Raw genomic sequence first — 23,097 nt, forward strand, 5'->3', positions numbered from 1 at the left:
GCACTCCAAGGAATTAGCCAGAAATAGAGAGAGAGAGAAAGACAAAAAGAAGGAATAGAAAGAAAGAAAGACATGGGGACCAAAGCTCTGATGGAGCAAAGGTGTTTTTAGTCAACATGGCGTGGGCATATATACTGCCTTACAAGGTGGTTATTCTCAGCAAAGACAAAGATTAAAATTCCAGACTTACAAAACATAAGATGATCCCTATCAAAAAGAGAGTTGCAAACGATCACCTTTTACCATTTGGCTCATAATAAGGAAGAGGGTACTTATCACTGTAATGAGAAATGCCTGGATTCCTCAGCCCTGGGAAAGGCGTGCCTCTCCTCTTAATTCCTGAATATTCAGGAGTCAGTAAGGGCCAGAGGGTTCCTGACAGATCCAAAACAGCACACAGGAAGCCTTTTGTTAAATGCTTCCTAACACTTGTTAATTCTTTTTCCAGGTCTCATGTATCTCTTCATTCTCTTCTGTATATTCTACTTTTTTTAATCTCTCCATACTTAGCTCAATATTTTCTTCTGGTCTGTCTTCCATTCCCATAATTGTCACTTACATTGTGTCTAATTGATATATTGAACTCATTCATTAAGTTCTTAATTTCATTTATTGTGTTTTTCCAGTTTCAAAATTTCCATTTGATTATTTTATATTTTGTAGTTCTTGTTTAGGATCCTCTGTCTTGTCATTGAAATTCTTTAATATGCTAATTATAGTTATCTTGAAATTCATATATGTCCATTATCTGAATCTATTACAGTTTGTGTCTTTGACCCTTTTCCCCCTCTTGGTTTGAGGAATTTTGTCTTTGTTGCATGCTCAGTTATTTTTAATTTAATTTTGGACAGTGTGTGTGAAAATTATACTAATTATATTATCTTTGCTTTTGGAGGAGAGTTAGACTATGGGCAAGTTACTTAATCCAACCAAGGATTGAGCTGATTCAAAGCTAAGCTTCAATCCTTGGAAGAATCAGTCTATTTTTGGTTCTCCTGACTCCTAGAGTATAGCTCTTTGAAGTTACAGACAAAAGCCTGAAGTGTTTTCTACAGCCCTCTTCTTAGTTTTGTGAGATTGATGAAAGCTCTGTTCAGCTTCTCTGACTCCTGATAGCAGATTTCAAATTAGCAGATGTCACTAAATGTCAGTCTTACCTCCTTGAATTGCCCACCTCTCCGTGATTTTGGTTTCTTGTTGCTTATAGCTATTCAGTGTTTTCAGATAGATGTTGATAACATTTTATTCATTTTTCCATTTGTTCTTAACAGGTGGGCTGGTTTAAGACTATTTAGTTTAGCATTGCCTTAAGCTTGGCCTATTCTTTCAAAAACTGAGCTTGTATTAAGTGAAATACAGTCCCAAGAAGACAAATATTGTGATTCCACTTAACTGAAAGTGGTCAGATTCATAGAAACAGAAATAGATGGAGAAGGAAATGGCAACCCATTCCAGTAATCTTGCCTGGAAAACCCCATGGACAGAGAAGCCTGGCAGGCTACTGTCCATGGGGTTGCAAGAGTCAGACACGATTTAGCGACTAAACCATCCACCACCACAAAGTGAATATATGCCTAGAGATAACATGTGAAAAGGATATTTGCCATATACTAGCGGAGAAGGCAATGGCACCCCACTCCAGTACTCTTGCTTGGAAAATCCCATGGACGGAGGAGCCTGGTAGGCTGCAGTCCATGGGGTCCCTAAGAGTTGGACAAGACTGAGAGACTTCACTTTCACTTTTCACTTTGATGCTTTGGAGAAGGAAATGGCAACCCACTCCAGTGTTCTTGCCTGAGAATCCCTGGGACGGCGGAGCCTGGTGGGCTGCCGTCTATGGGATTGCACAGAGTCAGACACGACTGAAGTGGCTTAGTAGCAGCGGCAGCAGCTAGTTTTTTGGGGGGAGGGTGGGAGTCAAGGAAGACCTGGGGTTATTTTGTCATCAACTTCCATTTTATACTTATTTATAATGACCATTATTTTTACTAATACTATAAAACTATGAAAAATGAATAAAATACTAAAAGTTAAAAAAAAGAAAGTAGAATAGTGGCTACTAGGGGCTTTAAGTCCATCATTTACACTGTGGTTCACTCTTGGTTGTTCCGTGTTCTTTATCACAATGTATATAAATATTTTAAACTGAGTTTATCAAGTAGCTTTACTTTCAGCCACATTGGGAGTTTTTTTTTTTTAGCTGATCCATGTAGAAATGAGGATATGAACCACAAGGCAGAAATTCTGTGAAGCAGTATTATATGTGTGTTTAACAAGATTTAACTCTTACGTTCGGGCTTTCTTTTTTTTGTTTTTTGAGAAAGAAGTGCCAACCCACTCCAGTATTCTTGCCTGCAGAATCCCACAGATGGAGGAGCCTGGTGGGCTACAGTCCATGGGGTCTCACAGAGTTGGACATGGTTGAAGTGTCTCAGCACTAGCACTTAGGTTTTTTTAAAAACAATCAAGAGAGCAAAAAAACAAGAATGAAGGAAAAAAATAGCTATTTCAATAATGGGGAAGCAAAATAGCAGTTTAAATAGTGGGCAGTTTTTCTCAAATAGCTTATACCCCAGAGTGAGCGGTAGAGGAGACCTCTGAGTTTGCTGTATTTTCACCTATGTTAAATTTACTACAGGTGATTCTTTCTTGAGGAATTTTCAAGAATAATTGTGATTATATACAATTTTTGCTTTACCTGCTGACTTTAGAACCCACTTCTATTTAAGCTTTAGCCCCAGCATAAAGAAAAGTAAATAATATTCCTTTTATTTCTCATTGGCATTGTTCATTGTGCTATAGTCTAAATTTTACTTTTATGTTTTTCTGTCTTTCGTGGATGACACTACCTTTTTAAAGTCTTTGACCTCTAGCACAAGTTTAGCCTTTCTGTATTGTTTTTGAACATGCATACTATATCTAGCGTATTTTTCCTTCAGTGTACCACAGTCTAAGATGCACAATAACTTTCAAAGCTGCCATCTTACATCATCAATCAAATATTTCTTGTTAGTCAGAAATAAATCCAGGCTAACAGTAAATCTTTCTCATTATAACTACATCTTTCTTTGCTCTCAGTTTTATAATGAATGTTAGGACAATGTTGCAATTTTTTTTTTTTGCCTGATAAGATGGTCTGCACTGTATATAACAGTATCATATACACCTGCTTGTATCTCTGACCCTTCTAAAGTTACTGAAAAGCAATAAATTAAAAATAGCAAGTAGGAACATAAGAGGCAGAGGAAAGGGGAATTTATCTTCCTGTAAAAGCAAATCAGATCTCCAAGAAATTAAAAACAATTGAAATAGTCTCTTTTACATCCAAATCTGTACTGTTTCACAGTTAGAACAAAACATCCCAAAAGTTTGAAAAGCACAGAATTCGATACATTGATTACAGTTATTACCTCTAGCTTATATAATTTTATATAGACGTAGCTTTGCAGTTGAGAGGGATACTATAGCAAGTGTATATTGTCATAAAGGATATAGGAAGTGGCTGTTTCCTAGAGTAAAATACAAATGCTGCCAAGTAATAAAACTTAACCATTTGACACTTAAAACTAGAGAGAACCTCACAGAGGTCAATATGTGATACTTGGCCAGATGCATAATATTACAAACTTAATTCTGGAACCTCAAGTCACATACCTTAAAGTTCCAGAATTGAAAATTTAAAGTTCCAGAATTAAGCAGGCTCTCCGGTACAAGAATAGTATGAGATACTAAGAAAACAGCATCTGCAGGTTTTAAGTGAGTCATGTCAGAGAATAAAATTAATTTCATTGTACTTTCTTTGTTGTTAAATTAATGTATTTTTAATATGCCTTTTGTTGAACACACCGTGCTAGGTTCTCCCCTAGCGCAGTTGATGAACAGTTAAAGGTTGTCTTAGTTCTCTGTCTACACTGACTTGATTTACATTCTCTGCCTCCTTTGCCTAGCTGATGCTGCTCTTTGCTGTTCAAGACTTACCCCTGACTCTTTTCCATTCTCATTGAAACTTGTGTGTTATAACCTGTTCCTTGGTGGCCTCCCTGTGCATTCTAAATGTCTAATGAGAAATTCTTTTTAAAATTAATCTGGGCTTGAGACTTTCTTGTGGTCCAGTGGTTAAGAATCTACCTGCCGATGCAGGGGACCAGGTTTGGTCCCTGGTCTGGGAAGGTCCCACATGCCACGAGGCAACTAAGTCTGTGCACCACAACTCCCGAGCCAGAGCTCTGGAGCCCATGAGCTGCAACTGTTGAAGCCTGTGAGCCCTAGAACCGGAGCTCTGCAACGGAAGCCCCCAGTGAGAAACTCGAGCACCACAACTAGAGAGAGCCCCTGCTCGCCACATCTTAGAGAAAGCCCATGTGCAGCAACGAAGACCCAGTGCAGCCAGAAAGAAACAAATTTTTAAAAATTAATAAATAAGTAAAATAAAGTGGACCTGGACTAGTCATGGAAGAAAGCAGCCATGAGGCAACATGCTTTCTTTGTTGTTGTTGAAACTGCCTTTTTACTATGTTTAAAATATAATCCAGAGCTTTGCCTGTAGCTTGCAGGCCCCTCATAATCTGGCTGTGCCTTGCCTCAGCTCTACCGGCAACATGCTTTTTAAGCAGTGACTGTCTAACAGTATATTTCTCCTGCCCTTGCCTTCCTTTTCTCCCCACTCCCACCTTTTAAAAGTTCTGCTAATGATTCCAGCATGAAAATTTCACGTTGGAAAGGTAGGAATATAATAAGGGAATCTGGGGAGAGTGGTAATGTCCATGAAGGATCCTTTATATGGGATCTTACTGCTGACGGTCTAGCTGATCCATGTGTTGTAAGGTCTTTGCAAATGTAGGAAGGAAGGATCCTCAGTGTTGATGGAACCTAGATTTTCAGAGTTGCCGCTAATAACAATGTCTTCCTTTCTATATTATGTCCTCTCGTTACAGGTGTTTAACCATCACTGTTAGAACTATTGGTCTTTTACACAGACTATGACAAATACTTTGCCCTTCACCATCTTCCTTTTATGTTTACTTCATCTTAAATATCTTTTTTTTTTTTTTCATTCCCCAGGCTGCCAGTACACCACTGAATCCTTTAAGTTTTCAGTGTGAATTTGTAAAGCTCAGGATTGACCTTCTACAAGCCTTCTGTCAACTTATCTGTACTTGTAATAGCCTCAAGACGAGCCCCCCACCTGCAATCGCCACGACAATTGCCATGACCTTAGGGAATGACCTTCAGCGGTGTGGTCGCATCTCCAATCAGGCATGCCTTAACTTTATTTTCAGTGCAGTTTTTATTTACACTTTAGAGGTTTTTGAGGTTAGTTGTGAGATAAAAAAAATTCTGAAGTTTAGAAATCAGTGGTTTGACTTATCAGCAACAGCAAATGCTTCTAAACTCATCTGCTTTGCAAAACACAAGCTATGAAAGCTTATTAAAATGACAAAATGATTGATGATACCTCACTCCATGCTATATATAAAGAGAAAGGACATACATTTTAAAGAAACTTCGGGATGTTCATAGCTATTATTTATTTTAGTAGAACTTTGAAGAAGCTAAAAATGCAATAGTTTTTGTTTCTATACATGGTATGTAAATTATTATAATCTTATGCCCATTTGTGGTTTCATTTGCCACCTTTGTTAATTCTCAACAGTTTATAAAACTGAGTGAATTGAAAGTGAAAAAGTTAAAGTATTTTTTGCATTTTTTAATTGAGGATTTTTTTCTTAGGTTTCGATTTTTATGTTATTTACACAATAATGATAGCATGTTTGTTTATTTATCATAATTGATACTTTTCCTTCTTTATAGATGAAGCTGTCCATGGAAGAATTCCGAAGCCTTGCTTCCCGATATGGGGATCTCTATCAGGCATCTTTTGATGCTGATTCGGCAACTTTGAGGAACGTAGAACTGTATCCTAAACTTGCCTGATATTTCTTGTTCCTCGGAAGTATTCTTTTATTTTTTTTGAAAGTATTCTTTTAAATGTAGAGTAAATACTTCAGATATGCTTAACTAAAATATATGTTAGATAACCCTACAGATTTCCTATGTGAAAGTCACTCAGTCATGTCCGACTCTTTGCAACCCCATGGACTGTATAGTCCATGGAATTCTCCAGGCCAGAATACTGGAGTGGGTGGCCATTCCTTTCTCCAGGGGATCTTCCCAACCCGGGGATCGAACCCGGGTCTCCCGCATGGCAGGTGGACTCTTTACTAGTTGAGCCACCAGGGAAGCCCACAAATTTATTGTTAAGTAATGATTTTTTTTTTTTGAAATCCAGTATGAGCAGTATAATTATACTTCTCTTTTTCAACCAAGCTTTTTAAAAGGTGGTGACTCAATGGTGGGTGGTCTTTCTTCCTCTTGAGAAGAGCATCCAAAACCGAGGTTTGTTCAGTGTTGAGGTCTTGGTGCTCACTTGAGTTACAAAACATTTTTCCACCAGAAAGCCATTTTCACTCTTGCCTCACCTTCTTTTCTTCACAGCTAACAACCCTAGATTCCATCACCTTATGATATATTCAGTTGTTTCAGTCATCACTTTTGTTCCCTAAGCCATCTTTAGTTCTCCATATTTTTTTATTAGTAGCCTCAGATCCTTTTTGAAAAGAGGAAAGAGATAAATTGCTTTTTAGTTGTAGCACCTATAAATCAATAATTTCTGGTAATTTGGCTTACCTGATGGAAAACCTAATGAATGCTTTGGATTCTCTCCCCTAAAAAATGCATATATGCACAAACCCCCCCAAAGTTTGCATACCATTTCAGGAGGGTTAACAGATCCCTTGAGCCCCAGTCTAGGAATCTCCAGGGTAACCACTCTGCAGACCCTTATTGTGGTGGTGGTTTTTAACTTTTATCAGTGAAACACCTATATCTAAGATAAAGCTTTTGTGAGTGAATCACAGAGCCTGTTGCTTGGGTTCCTCTTTGCAACATGAACCTCTGAAGCATCCTTCCTGGGACTATTACAGACAACATATATCCCTTAAAAGGAAAAAATCAAAACTGCCACAGGCTATTTGAATTGGTAACATAGTTACCTTCACCAAGACTATGGTGATTTTCATCTTGCCTTGTTTAATATTGAAATGTAAAGTCTGTAGTACATTTCTCTATTATCATGTACAACATATAACCTTAACATAATTCAGACAGCAGCAGAGCTGTTTACTGATATCTCATGCAATTGAAGCCCTCATTTTGGACCCAGAATCAGCAAGGTATTGTTTTTTTTTTTAAGGCTTTCATTTTTAAAAAAATGTTTACAATTTATTTGGCCTTCGGTCCTTCATTGTAGCGTGCAGTATCCTTGTTGCATCCTCTGGGATCTTGTGTTGTGGTGCCCGGACTCTGGTTGTGGCATGCAGGCTCAGTAGTTGCGGCCCTTGGGCATCTCCCGTTGTGGCACACGGGCTCTGGAGCTCGCAGGCTCAGTAGTTGTGATGTGCAGGCTGAGTTGCTCTGTGGCATGTGGGCTCTTAGTTCCCCAAGCAGGGATCGAACCCATATCCCCTGCTTCTCAGAATATTATCAACAAAGCATTCTATTTTTTTAATTATTATTTTTTTATGAAAGGATGTCTATTATAATACTCATTTATTTATTTTTCAAACTTGAACTTTTTATTTTGTATTGGGGTATAGCCAATGAACAGTCTGGTAGCTTCAGGTGAACAGCGAAGGGACTCAGCTATACATGTATCCATCCTCCCCCAAACCCCACTTCCATTCAGGCTGGCACATAACACTGAGTGGAATTCCATGTGCTATGCAATAGGTCTTTGTTGGTTATCCGTTTTGAAGACAGCAGTGTGTACATGACCTTCCCAAGCTCCCTAACTATGCCTTCCCAGCCCTGCCCCCAGCAGCCATAAGTTTGTTTTCTAAGTCTGTGAGTCTCTTTCTGTTTTGTAAGTTCATTTGTATCATTTCTTTTTAGATTCCACATATAAGGGATGTCATACGATAATTCTCCTCTGCCTGACTCATTTCACTCCGTGTGACACTCTTCAGGTCCACCATGTTGCTGCACATGGCATGATTTCATTCTGTTTAATGGCTGAGTAGTATTCCATTGTATACATGTACCGCATCTTTATCCAGTCCTCTGTCCATAGACATTTAGATTGTTTCCATGTCTAAACAAAGCATTTTAAATTTCTCTATCCTAAAGCACTGACTTAACCATTTTTTTTCCTAGGCAGCATCAGAATCCTGGCCTTCTGTTTTGAAGTCCGTCTACTCTCAGACTAAGCCACTTGGCTGTTTTTTTCCCACTTATCTGATTCATTCCAAACTTTTTAGAATACTGCGTGAGAGAAAATCTCCATGACCTTGATGTCAGCAAGGGCACAAACAGCAGTTACCATCGAGAAAAATTTGTTTAATTGGATTTAAAAATTTAAACTTCTGCTCTTTGAAAGATGCCATTAACAGAATGAAAAGATAGGTTGCAGGGTGAAAATACTGTCAAACATACTCTGTCAAAGTTCTTGTGTTCAGAATATTAAGGAAACCAAACTCAAGATAACCCAATTTTTAAGAATTGACAAGCTACTTTTTTTTTAGATTTTATTTCTTTATTTACCTGTGCTAGGTTCTTGTTGCTACTCAGGCTTTTCTCCAGTTGGGTCAAGCAGGGCTCCTCACTAGGTGTGGGGTGTGGGCTTCTCACTGAGGAGGCTTATCTTGTTGCAGAGCACAGGCTGTAGGGTGCTCGGCCTTCAGTAGTTGCAGCTCCTGGGCTCTAGAGCACAGGCTCAGTAACTGTGGGGCATGGGCTTGGTTGCTCCACGGCCTCTGGAATCTTCCTGGATCAGGGATCAAAGCTGTATCTCCTGCATTGGCAGGTGGATACTTTACCCCTGGGCCACCAGAGAAGCCCTTGACAAGAGATTTGAAGAGACACTTCAAAACAGAAGACATATTAATGTCCAATCAGCACATGAAAAGATGCTTAGTATCATTAAATATCAGGAAAATGCAAATTAAAATCACAGCGAGGTAAACTAACACCCACTAGAAAGAACAGCTAAAGTTGAAAAGCCCTACAATGCCAAGTATTAATTACTTGTGGAAGAGCTTGAATTCATATAGTTGGGACTACAAAATGATTCAGCCGCTTTGAAAACTGTTTGGCAGTTACCATATGACCACCAGTTCCATGCCTGCTTACTCACTCAGGAGAAATAAAAACATATTTTTACAGAGACCTATACACAAATTTTCTTAGCAGCTTTATTTATAACAACAAAAATTGGAAGGAGCCAAATATGTCAACAGATGAGTGAACAAATAAATTTTAGTATATCCATACAGTGGAATATTCAGTCAGTTCAGTTGCTCAGTCATGTCCAACTCTTTGCAGCCCCATGGACTGCAGCACACCAGGCCTCCCTGTCCATCACCAACTCCCAGAGCTTGCTCAGACTCATGTCCATTGAGTTGGTGATGCCTTCCAACCATCTCATCCTCTGTCATCTCTTTCTCCTCCTGCTTTCAGTCTTTCCCAGCATCAGGGTCTTTTCCAGTGAGTCAGTTCTTCACATCAGGTGGCCAAAGTATTGGAGCTTCAGCTTCGGCATCAGTCCTTCCAATGAACTTTCAGGACTGATTTCCTTAAGGATTTACTGGTTTGATCTCCTTGCAGTCCAAGGGACTCTCAAGAGTCTTTTCCAACACCACAGTTCAAAAGCATCAATTCTTTGGCATGCATTTTCTTTATGGCCCAGCTCTCACATCCATACATGACCACTGGAAAAACCATAGCTTTGACTAGACGGACCTCTGTCAGCAAAGTAATGTCTCTACTTTTTAATATGCTGTCTAGGTTGGTCATAACTTTCCTTCCAAGGAGCAAGCATCTTTTAATTTCATGGCTGCAGTCACCAACTGCAGTGGTTGCTGGGGGCCAAAAGTAGGGATTTGACTAGGAAGGGTGCGTTTTTGTGATTTTGTAACATATCTCAGTAAAATTTATTTTTAAGTAAAGGAATACTCCTTTTGTAGAAGATGGAAAAATGTATTCTGGTTGTATACCCTTTTATTAGGTCACTTTGTCAAAGACTTTAAAATCTTCATGCTTTATTGTGTGGTGTAGTTTTCCGTAAAGTCCATCATATAAATGAGGTTTGGTTCTTGTCTTAATGCAACGTAAGATGTAGTACAGAGTAGGGAACAAAGCTTAGGAGCCAGCCAAATGCTCATGCGCTTACAGCTAGGAGTGAGTAAATCCCTTATCACTCACTCCTAGCTGTATGAATATAGACATGTAATTTCATCTCCCTGAGCCTCTTATGCATAAACTATAGGTAAGTAATGATACCTGTCTCTTAAGAGTAGTTGTGTCGGTTAAATGAAAACCTCTATAAAAGTATCTAGCTGAAGTACCTTGTGCATAGTAGGCATTAAAAGGATAATAAGGGAGTGATAACAATAGTATTAACTCAACATAGTTAAGTTATCTATATTGCATTTTCCAATGGCCCTGTTGAAGTTTAGTTAGAATGCAGTTTTGCCACCTCTTTCCATTTAGAAATACTTCCAAAAATATCTTTGGATTTGAGGCAGTAGTGGGAAAACTGAAGAAATCTGAGTAAAACGTTTTCTAGCATGTTCCATCTGGTAGCTCTCTGCTGACCATTGTGCATTTCACCTGCTTGCTTTGGATTCATGCCATTTTCCCAGCTGTGAATGCCCTCCATACTTTTCATCTCTTCACATCTTATCCTTGCTACTTGTGTAGTGATTTATCCAGGACTGATATCTTCTATGACATTCCTCATCTCCTTCTATAACCTGATGACTTGCATATCTTTATTGGTTATTTGGCCCTTGTCTGCTGGCTTTATTGATAGTTACCTTTTTAGATGTCTTGTGTCTCTTTCACCTCATGGCAGGAACAATTTTTAATTAAACATTTTTCATCTAGCTAACAACCAAAGTGATTAAGACTTGTGTAATTTGAAATCAGGTCTGGATTTGCATTCCAGCTTGTCACTTAATGTGACTGAAGGCAAATTACTTAATGTCTCCAAGCCTCAGTTTTCTCATCTGTGAAATGGAAATAACAGTGTCTACTTCGTTATTTTAAAGATTAAATGAGAGTGTGTAGAAAGTACCTGACACATTTTGACATTAAATTACTGTTTTGGTTGATTAATTGATCCTAATTTTTTACTTCAGTTTCCAGGAATATGGGTCTACAGGAGCAGCTCATGCTGATAGTGAATATGAGAGAAGAATGATGTCTGTATATAATCATGTCTTGGAGGAGGTGGAATCACTCAATCGGAAATATACCCCTGTTTCTTACATGGCAAGTTGCATTTGTTTTATTGAGGTTTTATTGTGTGGAAGTGAGTTTTTGTCTGTCTCTGGCACTTACTGTGTTGTGACTTCAACATATTAACCTCCCTGTGCCTGTTTTGTAACGGGGTTAGTACAATACTTGCGTCATGGTGGTTGTGAGGATGAAATGGTAGTCCGTGAAAGCCACTACCTAACACAGCTGGTAGTGGCTACGTAGTCACACTAGCATGTCAAATCTGCTCGCCAGAATGCCGATAAAACTATTTTTCCCCTTTTTTAAACTGTTCAACTGAGATTTCAATTGTTCTCAATCTTGGGTACACTCCAGAATCACTTTGGAAGCTTTTTTAAAAATACATCAATATCCAGGCCCCACCACAAACCAGTTATCTTTGAATCTCTGCGAGGCCCAGACATTAGTATTATTAAAAGCTCCCAGGTGATTCTGTCACTCCACGAGGGTTAAAAACCACTGGCCAATTCAAACAGAAGGAACTGGGCTTATTGTCTGTCAGTAAATCAGTTCCTTCCAGGCAACACCAGTGCTGTCCTTTATTTTACCTGGCCATCTTAGTATACCTGTGCACTTAGCCTGCTGAGTCTCTGGTGCCTTTGGTTCTGTTGAGCACCTGCTCTTTATCCCCTGACTTTCCAGCCACAGAAGACACTCGACACTCCCACCCAGATTTCCTCCTCCCTGTCTGACCATTTCTCCAGTGTCGTATTCAACTCAGGTTCCTATAAAAAAAAAAAAATAGACATAGTAACTTAAGCAACAGCCATTCTCTCACAGTTCTGGAGGCTGAGAAGTCCAGAATCAGGGTGCCAACCAGCTTGTTTCGTGGTAGGGCTCTCTTGCTAGCCTCCCAGCTGCTTTCTCACTGTGTCCTCAGGAATTGGAGGGAGAGGAAGCTCTGATCTCTTTTTCTCTTCTCCCATCACAGGGCCCCACCCTCATGTCCTCATCGAAACTTAATGACCTCCCAAAGGCCCACCTCCAAATATCAACACATTGGGAAGTTAGGGCTTCAGCATGTGGGTCTGGACACAACAGCACACTCAGTCCGTAGCACCGTCTTTGAACTTTACACCTTGAAGGGTGTCCCTGGCCCCACACACTGGATGCTGATATTCCCCGTAGCTCTCTTGTGTCTCCTGCTCTCCTCATTCTGAACTCATCATTTATCAAGTGTTTTAGATGAAATTATAGGATGTGTCATTGAAGAGTCAGATTAGATATCAAGGTTAGATACTTTCCTTTACACACTGCTTTCCACGTTAGATTGTCAGTATGTACTTGCTGAATTGAAATGACATAGTTAGCTGTTTGATACTGAAACTGGTTACTAAGGAAGGTTGTAAAGATTATCTTTAGGAAATAGACATATTTGTGTGAGATGCTGGTTAAAATATTTTCGTATTTCCTCTAAGCTCCACCCTAAGAAGTTAAATAAATGCCAAACAGTAACTTGAGTTTGATACATTTGAATCCACTGAATATAATGGAAGAAATGGGAATTTTCTGCTCAGTAGGTATGCAATATAAGAGAAGACCCCTCAGGTCAAGTTCTACCACTGCCAATCAGCAGGTCATGATTTGGGGCAGATTTCCAATATCCTTTTCTATGATGTGGAAAAATATCTACCTCATAGAGTTTTTGTGAAGTTTAAGTGAGATCATGCCTAATGCCTAGCACATTGTCTGGCCCGGCATAAAAGTAGTGGTTACTAAATCTTGATTCCCTTTCCAAATTGTGTTTTATAGATTTGGTACTTTCTGAACCCAAAATTCAATTCAACGAGTGTTTATTGAATCCTAGGAATAGAAAAATGACAAAGAGGATCGTCCCTCAAGTTGTCCATAGTCTGATAAGAAAGAAAGATTCTGTAAGCAAATACAGTTCATGTGTAGTGATAGAGCTCTGTGCAAAGCAGAGTTGTAGCACAAAAAAGAAAGTAATTCATGTTGAAGGATGGGGAAAACAGGTGAGGGTGCGAGTCAGAGAGAAGATGTACTTCCATGAAGGTTTTCCAGACAGACAAGGAAGTGTAGAGAATTCGAGGCAGAAAACAATATGTTCTAAAGCAGAGGCAGAAAATAGCATGATGTCTCCTGGGGACAGAGTGTTACTGCTGCAGTATAATGCCCAGGCTCGGGACTAGAGAGGTGGCCAGAGACCAGATGACAAAAGGCCTTGAACACAGTCTTAAGGAGTTTGGGCCTTATCCCATAGGCAGTAGGGGCTCTCTTTAGGAATTTTAAATGGGTGTGGAAGAGAAGTGGTTAAGCTAAGATTGTACATTATGGCTCTATATAGAAACAGAACAGGTCATGGCCTGGAGGGCATGAAATTAGAAGAGTGGTTACAAGACTTTTGCAGTAACCAAGGTAAGGGCCAAACTGATAAAATGGGAGTAAGAATGAGAAGAACAGCTATTAAAGATTATTTAGGTGTAATATTTTCAAGGCTTGGTTTTGTTTTTGTGTTTACTTTAAATCAGATGTGAGAGGATGCAGACACAACCTTTGGGTTTCCAGCTTAGGTGATCAGGTGCACAAGTGGTCTATGCTTTACTGAGACAGAATACAGAGGGACAGTGGGAGAGGCGAAGGTTTTATTTTTAAACCTCTCAGACCTTGATAATAGGTTGGGTAATAGGTCTGGTGTCAGAAGGAGGTAGACTGCGATGCATGGAAGTTGTCGTGACGGAGAGATTCTTCATGTCCTGGGAGTGAAGAAAATTGCCTGTGAAGAACAAGTGGACCGAGGAGACAAAAGGACCAAAGTGTCAACACTGAAGGAACAAGCAAAGAAGAGAGTCTTAGGAAAGAAGATGGGAGAAGGGAGCAGGCAGAAAAAGCGAGGGCAGGGGCCATGAAGGGGCATTTCACGGAAGAGGACCGTTGTCAGGTGCCAGAGAAATGTCAGAAAAATCCAAAGGCTAAAAAAGTATTGGGTTTGCATTGAAGAGAGTATTGGTGGTGGACTAGTCCTCCTGCCAGTTTACTAACCATGATGTGTGATTATCATATCATGTGATATGAGGTGTGATTTCACATCTCCAGACTGGCACGTTGATAGTTACCTGCAACTAACATACCTGTGGAGGTGGGCCCAAGGGCTATAAATCTCTGACCTCGGCAAGAGTGATTTGACAGATGTATGAGTTTCTAACTGTTATGTCTGTTAACATGGCTGGTGTGTACTTTTGTCATAATCTTCTGAACATTTGAAGTTTTTAAACTTCTTCCTGAAAGTAACTATTTGTTGATGAAATTTGGAAATTTATTTTCGCTTCATTTTTCTTTTTTTCCCCCCCAGCATACAGCATGCCTCTGCAATGCCATCATTTCTTTGCTGAAAGTTCCTCTTTCATTTCAGAGATATTTTTTCCAGAAACTTCAGTCTACCAGCATCAAGGTAATATAGGAAGAACAGTCAGGTTTAATGTAGTTTCATACCTTCTTCTGAAGATTCCAGGGGGCAGAGCTCTGTTTCAGGATCTTACCTTTGGTTTAGATGAGACTTACACTCTTCAGTTGTAAGCCTTTCCTTCACCAACTGCTTTAGGAGTTAAACCTCTGCTCCTTTCTTCCCTGACAGCACCCAGGGCAGTGTGACAGGCATCTGGGTGCCCGGAGTTCTAACCTGCCTTCAGGAATGATTCGAGTGGGATTCATCATAGTAGCGCACAAGGGTCTTGAGCTGAATCCATGTCTAATCAGCCTGTTCAGACCCAACTTAGAATGAATCAGGTCCAGTGAAACATTACCAGCCCCACCTCCAGAGCACTTTTGTCTGTGAATAACAAGTTTTGAGGAGCTAGTCAGTGAGTAGAGTTAGTATTTTAAAGTATTTAAGCCACTCAACATTTAAAAGCTGTTTTGATTCAAAGGATGAAATTGTTGGGAAAGAGGGGAATTGTCGCTTCTAAGAGATTCCCTGGATTATCTGTATCAGTAAATGTCTTCAGTGCACTTCTGCATCCGTTTGAATGTTTTTGACTGCAACTGATAGAGCATTCCATTTCAGAATGACATAAGGAATGAATAATAAGGAAATTTTGATTATCTAGATAAGAAGTCCTAAAGGCACCATGTCTTCAGGGTTAATTAGTTTAGTGGCTCAACAACATTATCAAAAAGACCCAATTTCTTCCCTCGGTTTATTTAAGTAAAATTTGAGCTTTCTGTAATTAAAGTGTATTTAAGATTCTTAATATGTTTTTGAAAGAAAAACTAGTGAGGTTAAAAATGTCTTTGGCTTAAAAAAAATTTCATTGGCTTTTTTTAATGGAAATTGACTTTTATACCATGGTGACTTGGTGGTGTATGTAATCCTAGAATTTTGGAGTCATCTGCATTTGAATTTAGTCTATTTAAAAGTACCTAAGGCCAAAGAGACAGCAGCTGGACATGAAAATTTCCATAGTGCATTTCCCTGCTGGAGTTGGTTCATTGTCAAAGAAGTGCCCCACCTCAGAAATTGGGAGAGAAGGGCCCTTACTGTTCTGTAATCCTCTGTTCCCCTCTGTTGGGGGTAAATTCAAGTAAACAAACAAACAAAAATGGGTATTTTAAAAGAGGCACTGGGGCGCTTTGGCTCCATAGCTCAGGGGTTAGAGCACTGGTCTTGTAAAAGAGGCACTGGGGATAAGGAACTGTAGACTTTAAAGGCACACATATCTGGTTGTCCCCGCACAGTCAGGTCATTAACAGGGGATGTGTGTCTCTGTGTGCACCTACCGTTTTAATCTGTGATCAGCGAATAGCACAGGCGTGTTTGCTGGAAGGAAGCTTGCTTTTGGTTGTGAGCGTTCATTTTGGTGTTGGTTTTCCAGCTTGCCCTATCACCGTCCCCCCGGAACCCTGCAGAGCCCATCGCAGTCCAGAATAACCAGCAGCTGGCGCTGAAGGTGGAGGGGGTGGTCCAGCATGGGTCTAAACCGGGACTATTCCGCAGAATTCAGTCCGTCTGTCTGAACGTGTCCTCCACGCTGCAAAGTAAATCCGGACAGGACTACAAGGTAATGTAGAGAAGAGGCAGAGTTGTGATTCGGGTTTTGTCAGCTCACTGATTGACATTTTCCATGGCTAAGCAGACAGTACTTACACCTCGCAAAGGACACAGATGGACATAAGTTCAAAGCACGTATTGCGGTGTGAGGGGGCTGATCAGCAACACTTCTCTTTTCCCTGCCTGAACCGGTTGACAGACAAAGCATCCATGCAGTGGAGTGTCACCCCTGTTAGAGCTGGGGGAACCTAGCTCAGGTTCCTGGCAGCAAGGACTACCTAGCCTTGTAGCTCTGAATTGAGTTCTCCCACCAGCCTCCGCCAGTACACAGAAGAGCCTGCCCCTGTCAAACTGGGAGGAGCAGTACCCTGAAGCCCAAAGGAGAAGGGAGGAAGAAGGTGCTTGGCACCCCAAGTCCAACCCCCACCCGCCAACCTACCAATCAGTAGGATTCACCTTCTCCCCTAGAGACAGGTACTGTTCATCTAATGAAAGGTCCCTCCACATGGACGGAAGCATCAGGAGTGGGGAATAACTTCTCCCTAACCCTCTGACCCCAAAAGAATACATCTGTTTATTTTTCCTTTAAGTAAATTTTAGCATGTTCAAAAAAAAAAAATTTACTATATTGATATGCAATGATCAGATGAAGTAAAACCTCTTGTTAAGGATTTAGACCTAGGAATGTGCTGCTTTGAGAAATCATGAGGTAGATTAGCCAAAATCATGCTTACTTTGTTAGTCAAAGCTAAGATTCTGAATCTGTGCCCATGAGACACCAACGTTCCAAATGTAAAATGTTCTGTCTTTATAGACATCTCTTTCCAGTTGCTTGGAGATTTTCATCATAAATGGAACAAGGGAACAAGTGCACAGTTGTATGAACAGAGTTGTTTAAAGGCCCAAATTGGTGATGTCTCAGTTTATTTGTCGGCATCTGTGAACTGAGGTCCAGAGCAAGGAAAATGGGGTATCAGTAAAGATATAAAATGAGAGCATTTTATTCCCTTTGGTGGTTTCAGGCTAAACAGCCAAGGGAAGGTCTGGTGTAAGCCATCACTACTTTCCTTACTTCGGTGACTCTTTCTTTCCGGGGGCTCTGTGCCCACCCTGAGAAGGCTCCGTCTTCATTCCCTCCCTCTCTTTTGACTTCCATGGCGTAAAGCATGGCACCTTATGTGGCCACTCAGTAGATATGTGGTGAGTAAGGAAAAAATCATTTATTGTGTTTTTAGTACAATTTTCTTATGTTGCAGTGATCTCTGTTGTCACTCACAGAAGATCATAACGAGAATTTACATAGTTATCTTATCCCTGTCTGCAACTCTCTGCTCATTTTGAGTTTGAAAGAACAGTGGTGATTTCTGTTTTTAGAAAAACATACATTTAAATCAAGGTGTCTTTTCATTGTTGACTTTCCTCTCAAGAGACATTGCTGAAAGTCAAGAAGCTGATATTAACAAGCCAGGTGGTACATGATTGCTTCGTAATGTTACTTGTAGTGAGTTTGCAGCTTAAAATGCATCATCCATTTAGAGGGATCAGGTTGCCTCCTAGGCCTATTTCTGGTCCTTTTAAGGAAGTTGTTGTTTGGTAGGCATATTCTTTAGGGAAATAAACATCTTACAGAATTTGAATGTGCAAATAAAAAACAAAAAAGGACTTACAGATAACTCTAAGATCTTGAATTGGTTGGCAACTTCATTTCACTAATGTAACATTAGTGTCTTTGGAAAACTGATCTCGTAATAACTGCCTACAGAGACCCAAAGCTTCAGGGCACATTTATATAATTAATCATACAACAGAAACACACAGAAACATAGAGCAATCAGGTCAAATATTCATTCTGATTACCTCCATATGCCTTCTTAGATTTAATGTCACTCTTGACATACTTCATCTTGGGTACAGATAAGGGTACATCCACAGTTGGTGTTCTGTTCTGTGAAGGACAGAGATTTGAATATCTAACTAAATAAGTGGACCAATCTGTTCATAATATAATAATCAGTGTGTTTCATAATATATCATACTGACAGTCTGAACAAGACACTGATTTGTTGGGACTTCCCTGGGAGTCCAGTGGTTAAGACTTCACCTTCTGAAGCAGGGGGTGCAGGTTCGATCCCTAGTCAGGGAGCTAAGATCCCATATATCTTAGGGCCAAAAAACCAAAACATAAAACAGAAGCAATATTGTAAAGAATTAAAGACTTTAAAAATGGTCCACACCCAAAAAAAAAAAAAAAATCTTGAAAAAAAAAGTCAATTTGTTGAAGGAGGAAAGAATCACTACCAGCTAGGATTCGGGGGGAAACTATATATTTACTCAGCATTATGTTGTTCTTCTGTCTTCTAGATTTTAAACTCCCTGAAACAGATGGCTGCATCCTCTTTCTTTAGACTATCTCTTCACAGGGTAAAGAAAGATGGAAATTGGGTTGGGGTTAATCTAGCACGTGTATGGGGAAGAGAACTTTCTCTTTTACCTTCAGGGTCTCCAGCTGGGCCTAAGATTGAACTGACATGAAGGCAGATTAACAGGAGAAAAGCATGCCAGTTTTATTAGCATTTTACACATATATGGGAGTCTTCACAGAAGAATAAAGACCCAAAGAAGTGACCAGGACAGAAAACTTAAATGCCTTTCGTTAGACACAGAAACAGTATATTTTTGACAAAATGACAAGACAGAGGGGTTTGGGGCTAGAGACAGTAAGTTAAGGAGACTGTAAGGCTAGGAGATTTCTTGGGACGGTGCAGGGAGGCCAGTGGAAGGTGAGGGTTCTCTTCAGAGGTTGGTTTGCACAGCTCCGCTTCAGTGTCGATTCCCAGGCTCTGGTGCTAAGGATCATCTTCTGTTCCTCGTGCAGGGAGGTTACCTTTCTCATGGAGAATTTGATATGTGTTTTAGGTTAAAAAAAGAAGTGTGTGGGGCAGGTCAGAAAGCCCTTTCTGTATCTGTTGTTTTTCAAGTGCCCTTAACTCTGCCTCAGCAACCTACTTGGGGTGGCATGTTCTGAACTCCTTCACAAAACAGACAGGCCAGCGTGAGAAGGTAGGTAGAGGCAGCTCCTCCTTCTCAAGGACAGTGAGGAGGCCCCGGAGTCACCCTGCTTGGGTTCAGATGCCAGCTGCCCCACTCATTAGCTGTGTGACCTTGGAGAAGTTACTCAACCTCCCTGCCTCAGTTTCCTCGTTCAGGAAGCAAGGATAGTTTTAGTACCTGCCTCTTGGTTGTTTGCAAGGACTAAACAGTACTCTGTTACCACACGGCTGGCTCACAGCATGCCCCTCTGTAATGTCAGCCCTTGCTGTCATTTAACGGTTCTGTCATTCCAGATCCCCATTGACAATATGACCAATGAGATGGAGCAGAGAGTTGAGCCACATAACGATTACTTCAGTACTCAATTTCTGTTGAACTTCGCCATCCTTGGTACGCACAACATTACGGTGGAGTCTTCGGTGAGAGATGCCAACGGTATCGTGTGGAAGACTGGTCCCCGAACTACCATATTCGTGAAGTCCCTGGAGGACCCTTACTCCCAGCAGATCCGCCTGCAGCAGCAGCAGGCCCAGCAGCCACTGCAGCAGCAACAGCAGCGAAACGCCTACACGCGGTTTTAGCCACGCCGCCGACGCACCGCGGGCTTCCCAGGGGCGGGTCCGCTGGGCGGAGATAGTTTGCTTTTTCTTATGGATTAAGATACAAACGTTAGAATGCGGAATCCATGTATTCATCGGTTTCTGTAATGCGACATTCTGGGGAAAAAAACCTTTTTTTTTTTCTTAAAAATTTAGTTTGAGAAATAATTGGGGTCCTAACCAGAAAGATTTTTATTTTTTCCTGACTTCTTCTCCCACCAAGCCCTTCATTTCATCTTTAACACTTTTGTTGTTTTGCTATTGTTGCTTTTATTGTGGCTGAGCCTTTTCTTTTTCTTTCAGGAAAAGTCACATATTGGGATCATTGAATTAGTAAATTTGATTGCTTTTCTACCAAAATACATCACTTGCTGCCTGACATAGACCTCTAATTCTGAGCTGGGCCTTGGGAAATCCTAGTTCTGATCAGTAGGTGCTGGGTTTACCCAGGGTATAGAAACAGAGTCCTCCCATAGTTGGTTGGAGTTGAAAGTGTCCCCTGAAACATCTGGTCTTGTGGGTTCTGAGAGTGACTGGTCTGGCAGAATTGAAACATCCTGCCATATTATTTCAACTATTTACCTTTCTTTTCCCTGCTAAAGCAATCTTAATTTATTGTTTTAGTATTTAATTGACCCAAACAACAGCTAACAATTACATAGAAAGATTGGAAATTAATAATGTTTTTTCCAATATGTGTGTGATTATATATAATACAGACTTTTTGTTTGTTTGTTTCTTAGAGTGAAAAAATCACCCACATTTAGTCTCTTAATATTTTAAGTTAGGAGGGCAGATCCTTTCCTTTGATTGGTTTAAGTTCTTCTTGGCAAGTTAGGTAATGCTAGACTTGATCGTCTAGAAACAGCAGTCTCTTTATAATACAACCTCAATGACTTGGAATGCTCAGGGAATAGATGTTTTCTGGTTAGGCCAGAAAACCCCTTTTTTTCTGTTTCAATACTGGTTGAAAACCATTATAAAAGTAATAATAATAGACTTTCTTATCTGAGCACGGTGTCCTAGATGTCATTTAACTGTTCCTTCCTGACTTGGGATCGTTCAGTGCTTTGGGATGATGATTTCTAGACATCAGGGATCACAGGATTGCAGACACTGCTGATACAGGCACTTGGGCCGGAAGCTGCTCCCAAGATGAAGTGCAGGGCACATTCCTGGAAGTTTTCTTTTAAAATAAATCTCTCAGTTTCTTGGCTCTTTTTGCCTTTTTCTCTTTAAAGTTGACGTTGGCTTAAAGGAGGGGTAGAGTTTAAAGGAAAAAATGAATTTACGGGATGTGTGTGTATGTGTAATGTGTGGGGGGTGGGGCAGTGTGTGGAGCTGGTGAAACTGGCAGGTAACTCAGGTCCCTCTAAGATCTCTTGGCTTCATGAGCCGTTGTCCCAGCACAGCACTTCTGCCCGTGGCCTGGGCGTTGTCATAAAATGTGTGGAAATCCACCGTGTCCAATGTGCGTGATGTGCTTTAGATGCAGCCCAGATGTACGCAGTGACAGGTGTGACAGCGTCTCAAACGCACGCCTGGGAGGCTTGCCGGAACAGAGTGGGGGTTGGGGAAGGACCGCTCTGCCAGGTGTGGTAAGCCTGGGTTCCCCTGTGAGCTGTGAGTTAGCCCAGTGACCTGGGCAAGTCACGTCATTTCTCTATAATTTCCATTTCCTTGTCTGTAAAATGACTAGATTAATGGGACCTCTTGACTCCAGTCTAGAGTTGAGTTATCTAAAAGACTAAAGACCAAGAAAACGTCCCTTAAATTGGGGAAAATCTTTCTTTTTTTTTTTAAGTGGCTATTTTCAGAATGAAACTTTACAGTATTAATTTCAGGTTTCTGACACTGTTTTGAGGCAGAATTGTCCAGAAAAGAAGCAAATTTTGTAAACCCCAATTTGCCCAATTCCTGTATTTTATGTTCTTGAAAGATAGGTTTTTGATAGCTGTAGTTATAAACGCATTGATATGGTGTACTTTAGTGTTGCTGGCACAATTGGAAAGGAATTACTAAAATAAAAACAAATCTAAGTAGTTTGAAGTGAAAAGTAACTCTGTGAAGCAAAAAAAGAGGCTATTTTATGTCTGTTAGATACAGATTTGGGACACTTCGATTTTAGGTTTGGTATAATATCTGCTGCATTTTTGGCATCAACTGTTAAACAGTTATTTGAGGTGAAAGGAAACTGTTTATAATTTCAACACTACACTAATAAATAAAAAGAATACTCAAGGAAAGATGCAGAAAATTCTGGAAAGTAAACATGCTGTTTACAAAGTGAACATGTTCCCTGATAAGAGTAACATAGGGCATTGGCCAACTGATCTCGGAAGGCAAGACTGATTTTTCTCAGTGTTTAGTGACTTTGCAATGTAACCTGGTGGCTAAGAGCCTAGCCTCTGAAGCCAATCCGTCTAGTTCCAAGTTCTAACTCTTATCTAAATTGGTGGACTCAGACAAGCTACTCAACCTCTCAATTTCTCATCTCGGTTTCCTTATTCCCCAAATTGGGTAGCATAATAATGCTTTATGGGTTAGGTGTGAAGAGTAAGTTAGTTAATACAGAATTAGGGGGTTCCCTGGTGGTCTAGTGTTAGGATTAAATTAAGCACTTTTACTGCAGAGATCTGGGTTCCAGTACCTGGTCAGGGAACCATGCCACATGCTACACGTACCACATGGCCAAAGTACAAACAAATATATTTTTTTAGAATACAAAATTAACATATGTAAAGCGCTTAGTACGTGCTTCACACATAGTAAGCAGAGATACTGTTCTTCAGTTGCTCAGTCGTGTCCCACACTGTGACCCCATGGCCTGCAGCACGCCAGGCTTCCCTGTTTTTCACTATCTCCCAGAGCTTGCTCAAACTCATGTCCATTGACTTGGTGATGCCATACAACCATCTTGTCCTCTGTCGTCCTCTTCTCTTGCCTTCAGTCTTTCTTCAGCATCAGAGCCTTTTCCAATTAATCATTTCTCCATATCAGGTAGCCAAAGTATTGGAGCTTCAGCTTCAGCATCAGTCCTTCCAATGAATATTCAGAATTGATATCCTTTAGGATGGACTGGTTTGATCTCCTTGCAGTCCAAGGGAC

The 23,097-nt window shown here is 40.4% G+C and overlaps 1 protein-coding gene across 1 annotated transcript in view; it reads left to right on the forward strand.

Annotated features, from left to right (window-relative positions):
- INTS7 (integrator complex subunit 7) overlaps positions 1-21,200 on the forward strand; it is an 87,057-nt gene extending 65,857 nt beyond the window's left edge. The window contains exons 14-20 of the mRNA XM_043922973.1: positions 5,062-5,256; positions 5,812-5,915; positions 7,164-7,232; positions 11,196-11,328; positions 14,645-14,743; positions 16,164-16,349; positions 19,684-21,200. Of these exons, the coding sequence (XP_043778908.1) occupies positions 5,062-5,256; positions 5,812-5,915; positions 7,164-7,232; positions 11,196-11,328; positions 14,645-14,743; positions 16,164-16,349; positions 19,684-19,971 (1,074 nt within the window). The 3' untranslated portion in view covers positions 19,972-21,200. The remainder of the gene's footprint in view (positions 1-5,061; positions 5,257-5,811; positions 5,916-7,163; positions 7,233-11,195; positions 11,329-14,644; positions 14,744-16,163; positions 16,350-19,683) is intronic.
- Positions 21,201-23,097: the final 1,897 nt, after the last annotated feature.

Source organism: Cervus elaphus, chromosome 14, assembly GCF_910594005.1.
Source record: "Cervus elaphus chromosome 14, mCerEla1.1, whole genome shotgun sequence".
Lineage (NCBI taxonomy): Eukaryota > Metazoa > Chordata > Mammalia > Artiodactyla > Cervidae > Cervus > Cervus elaphus.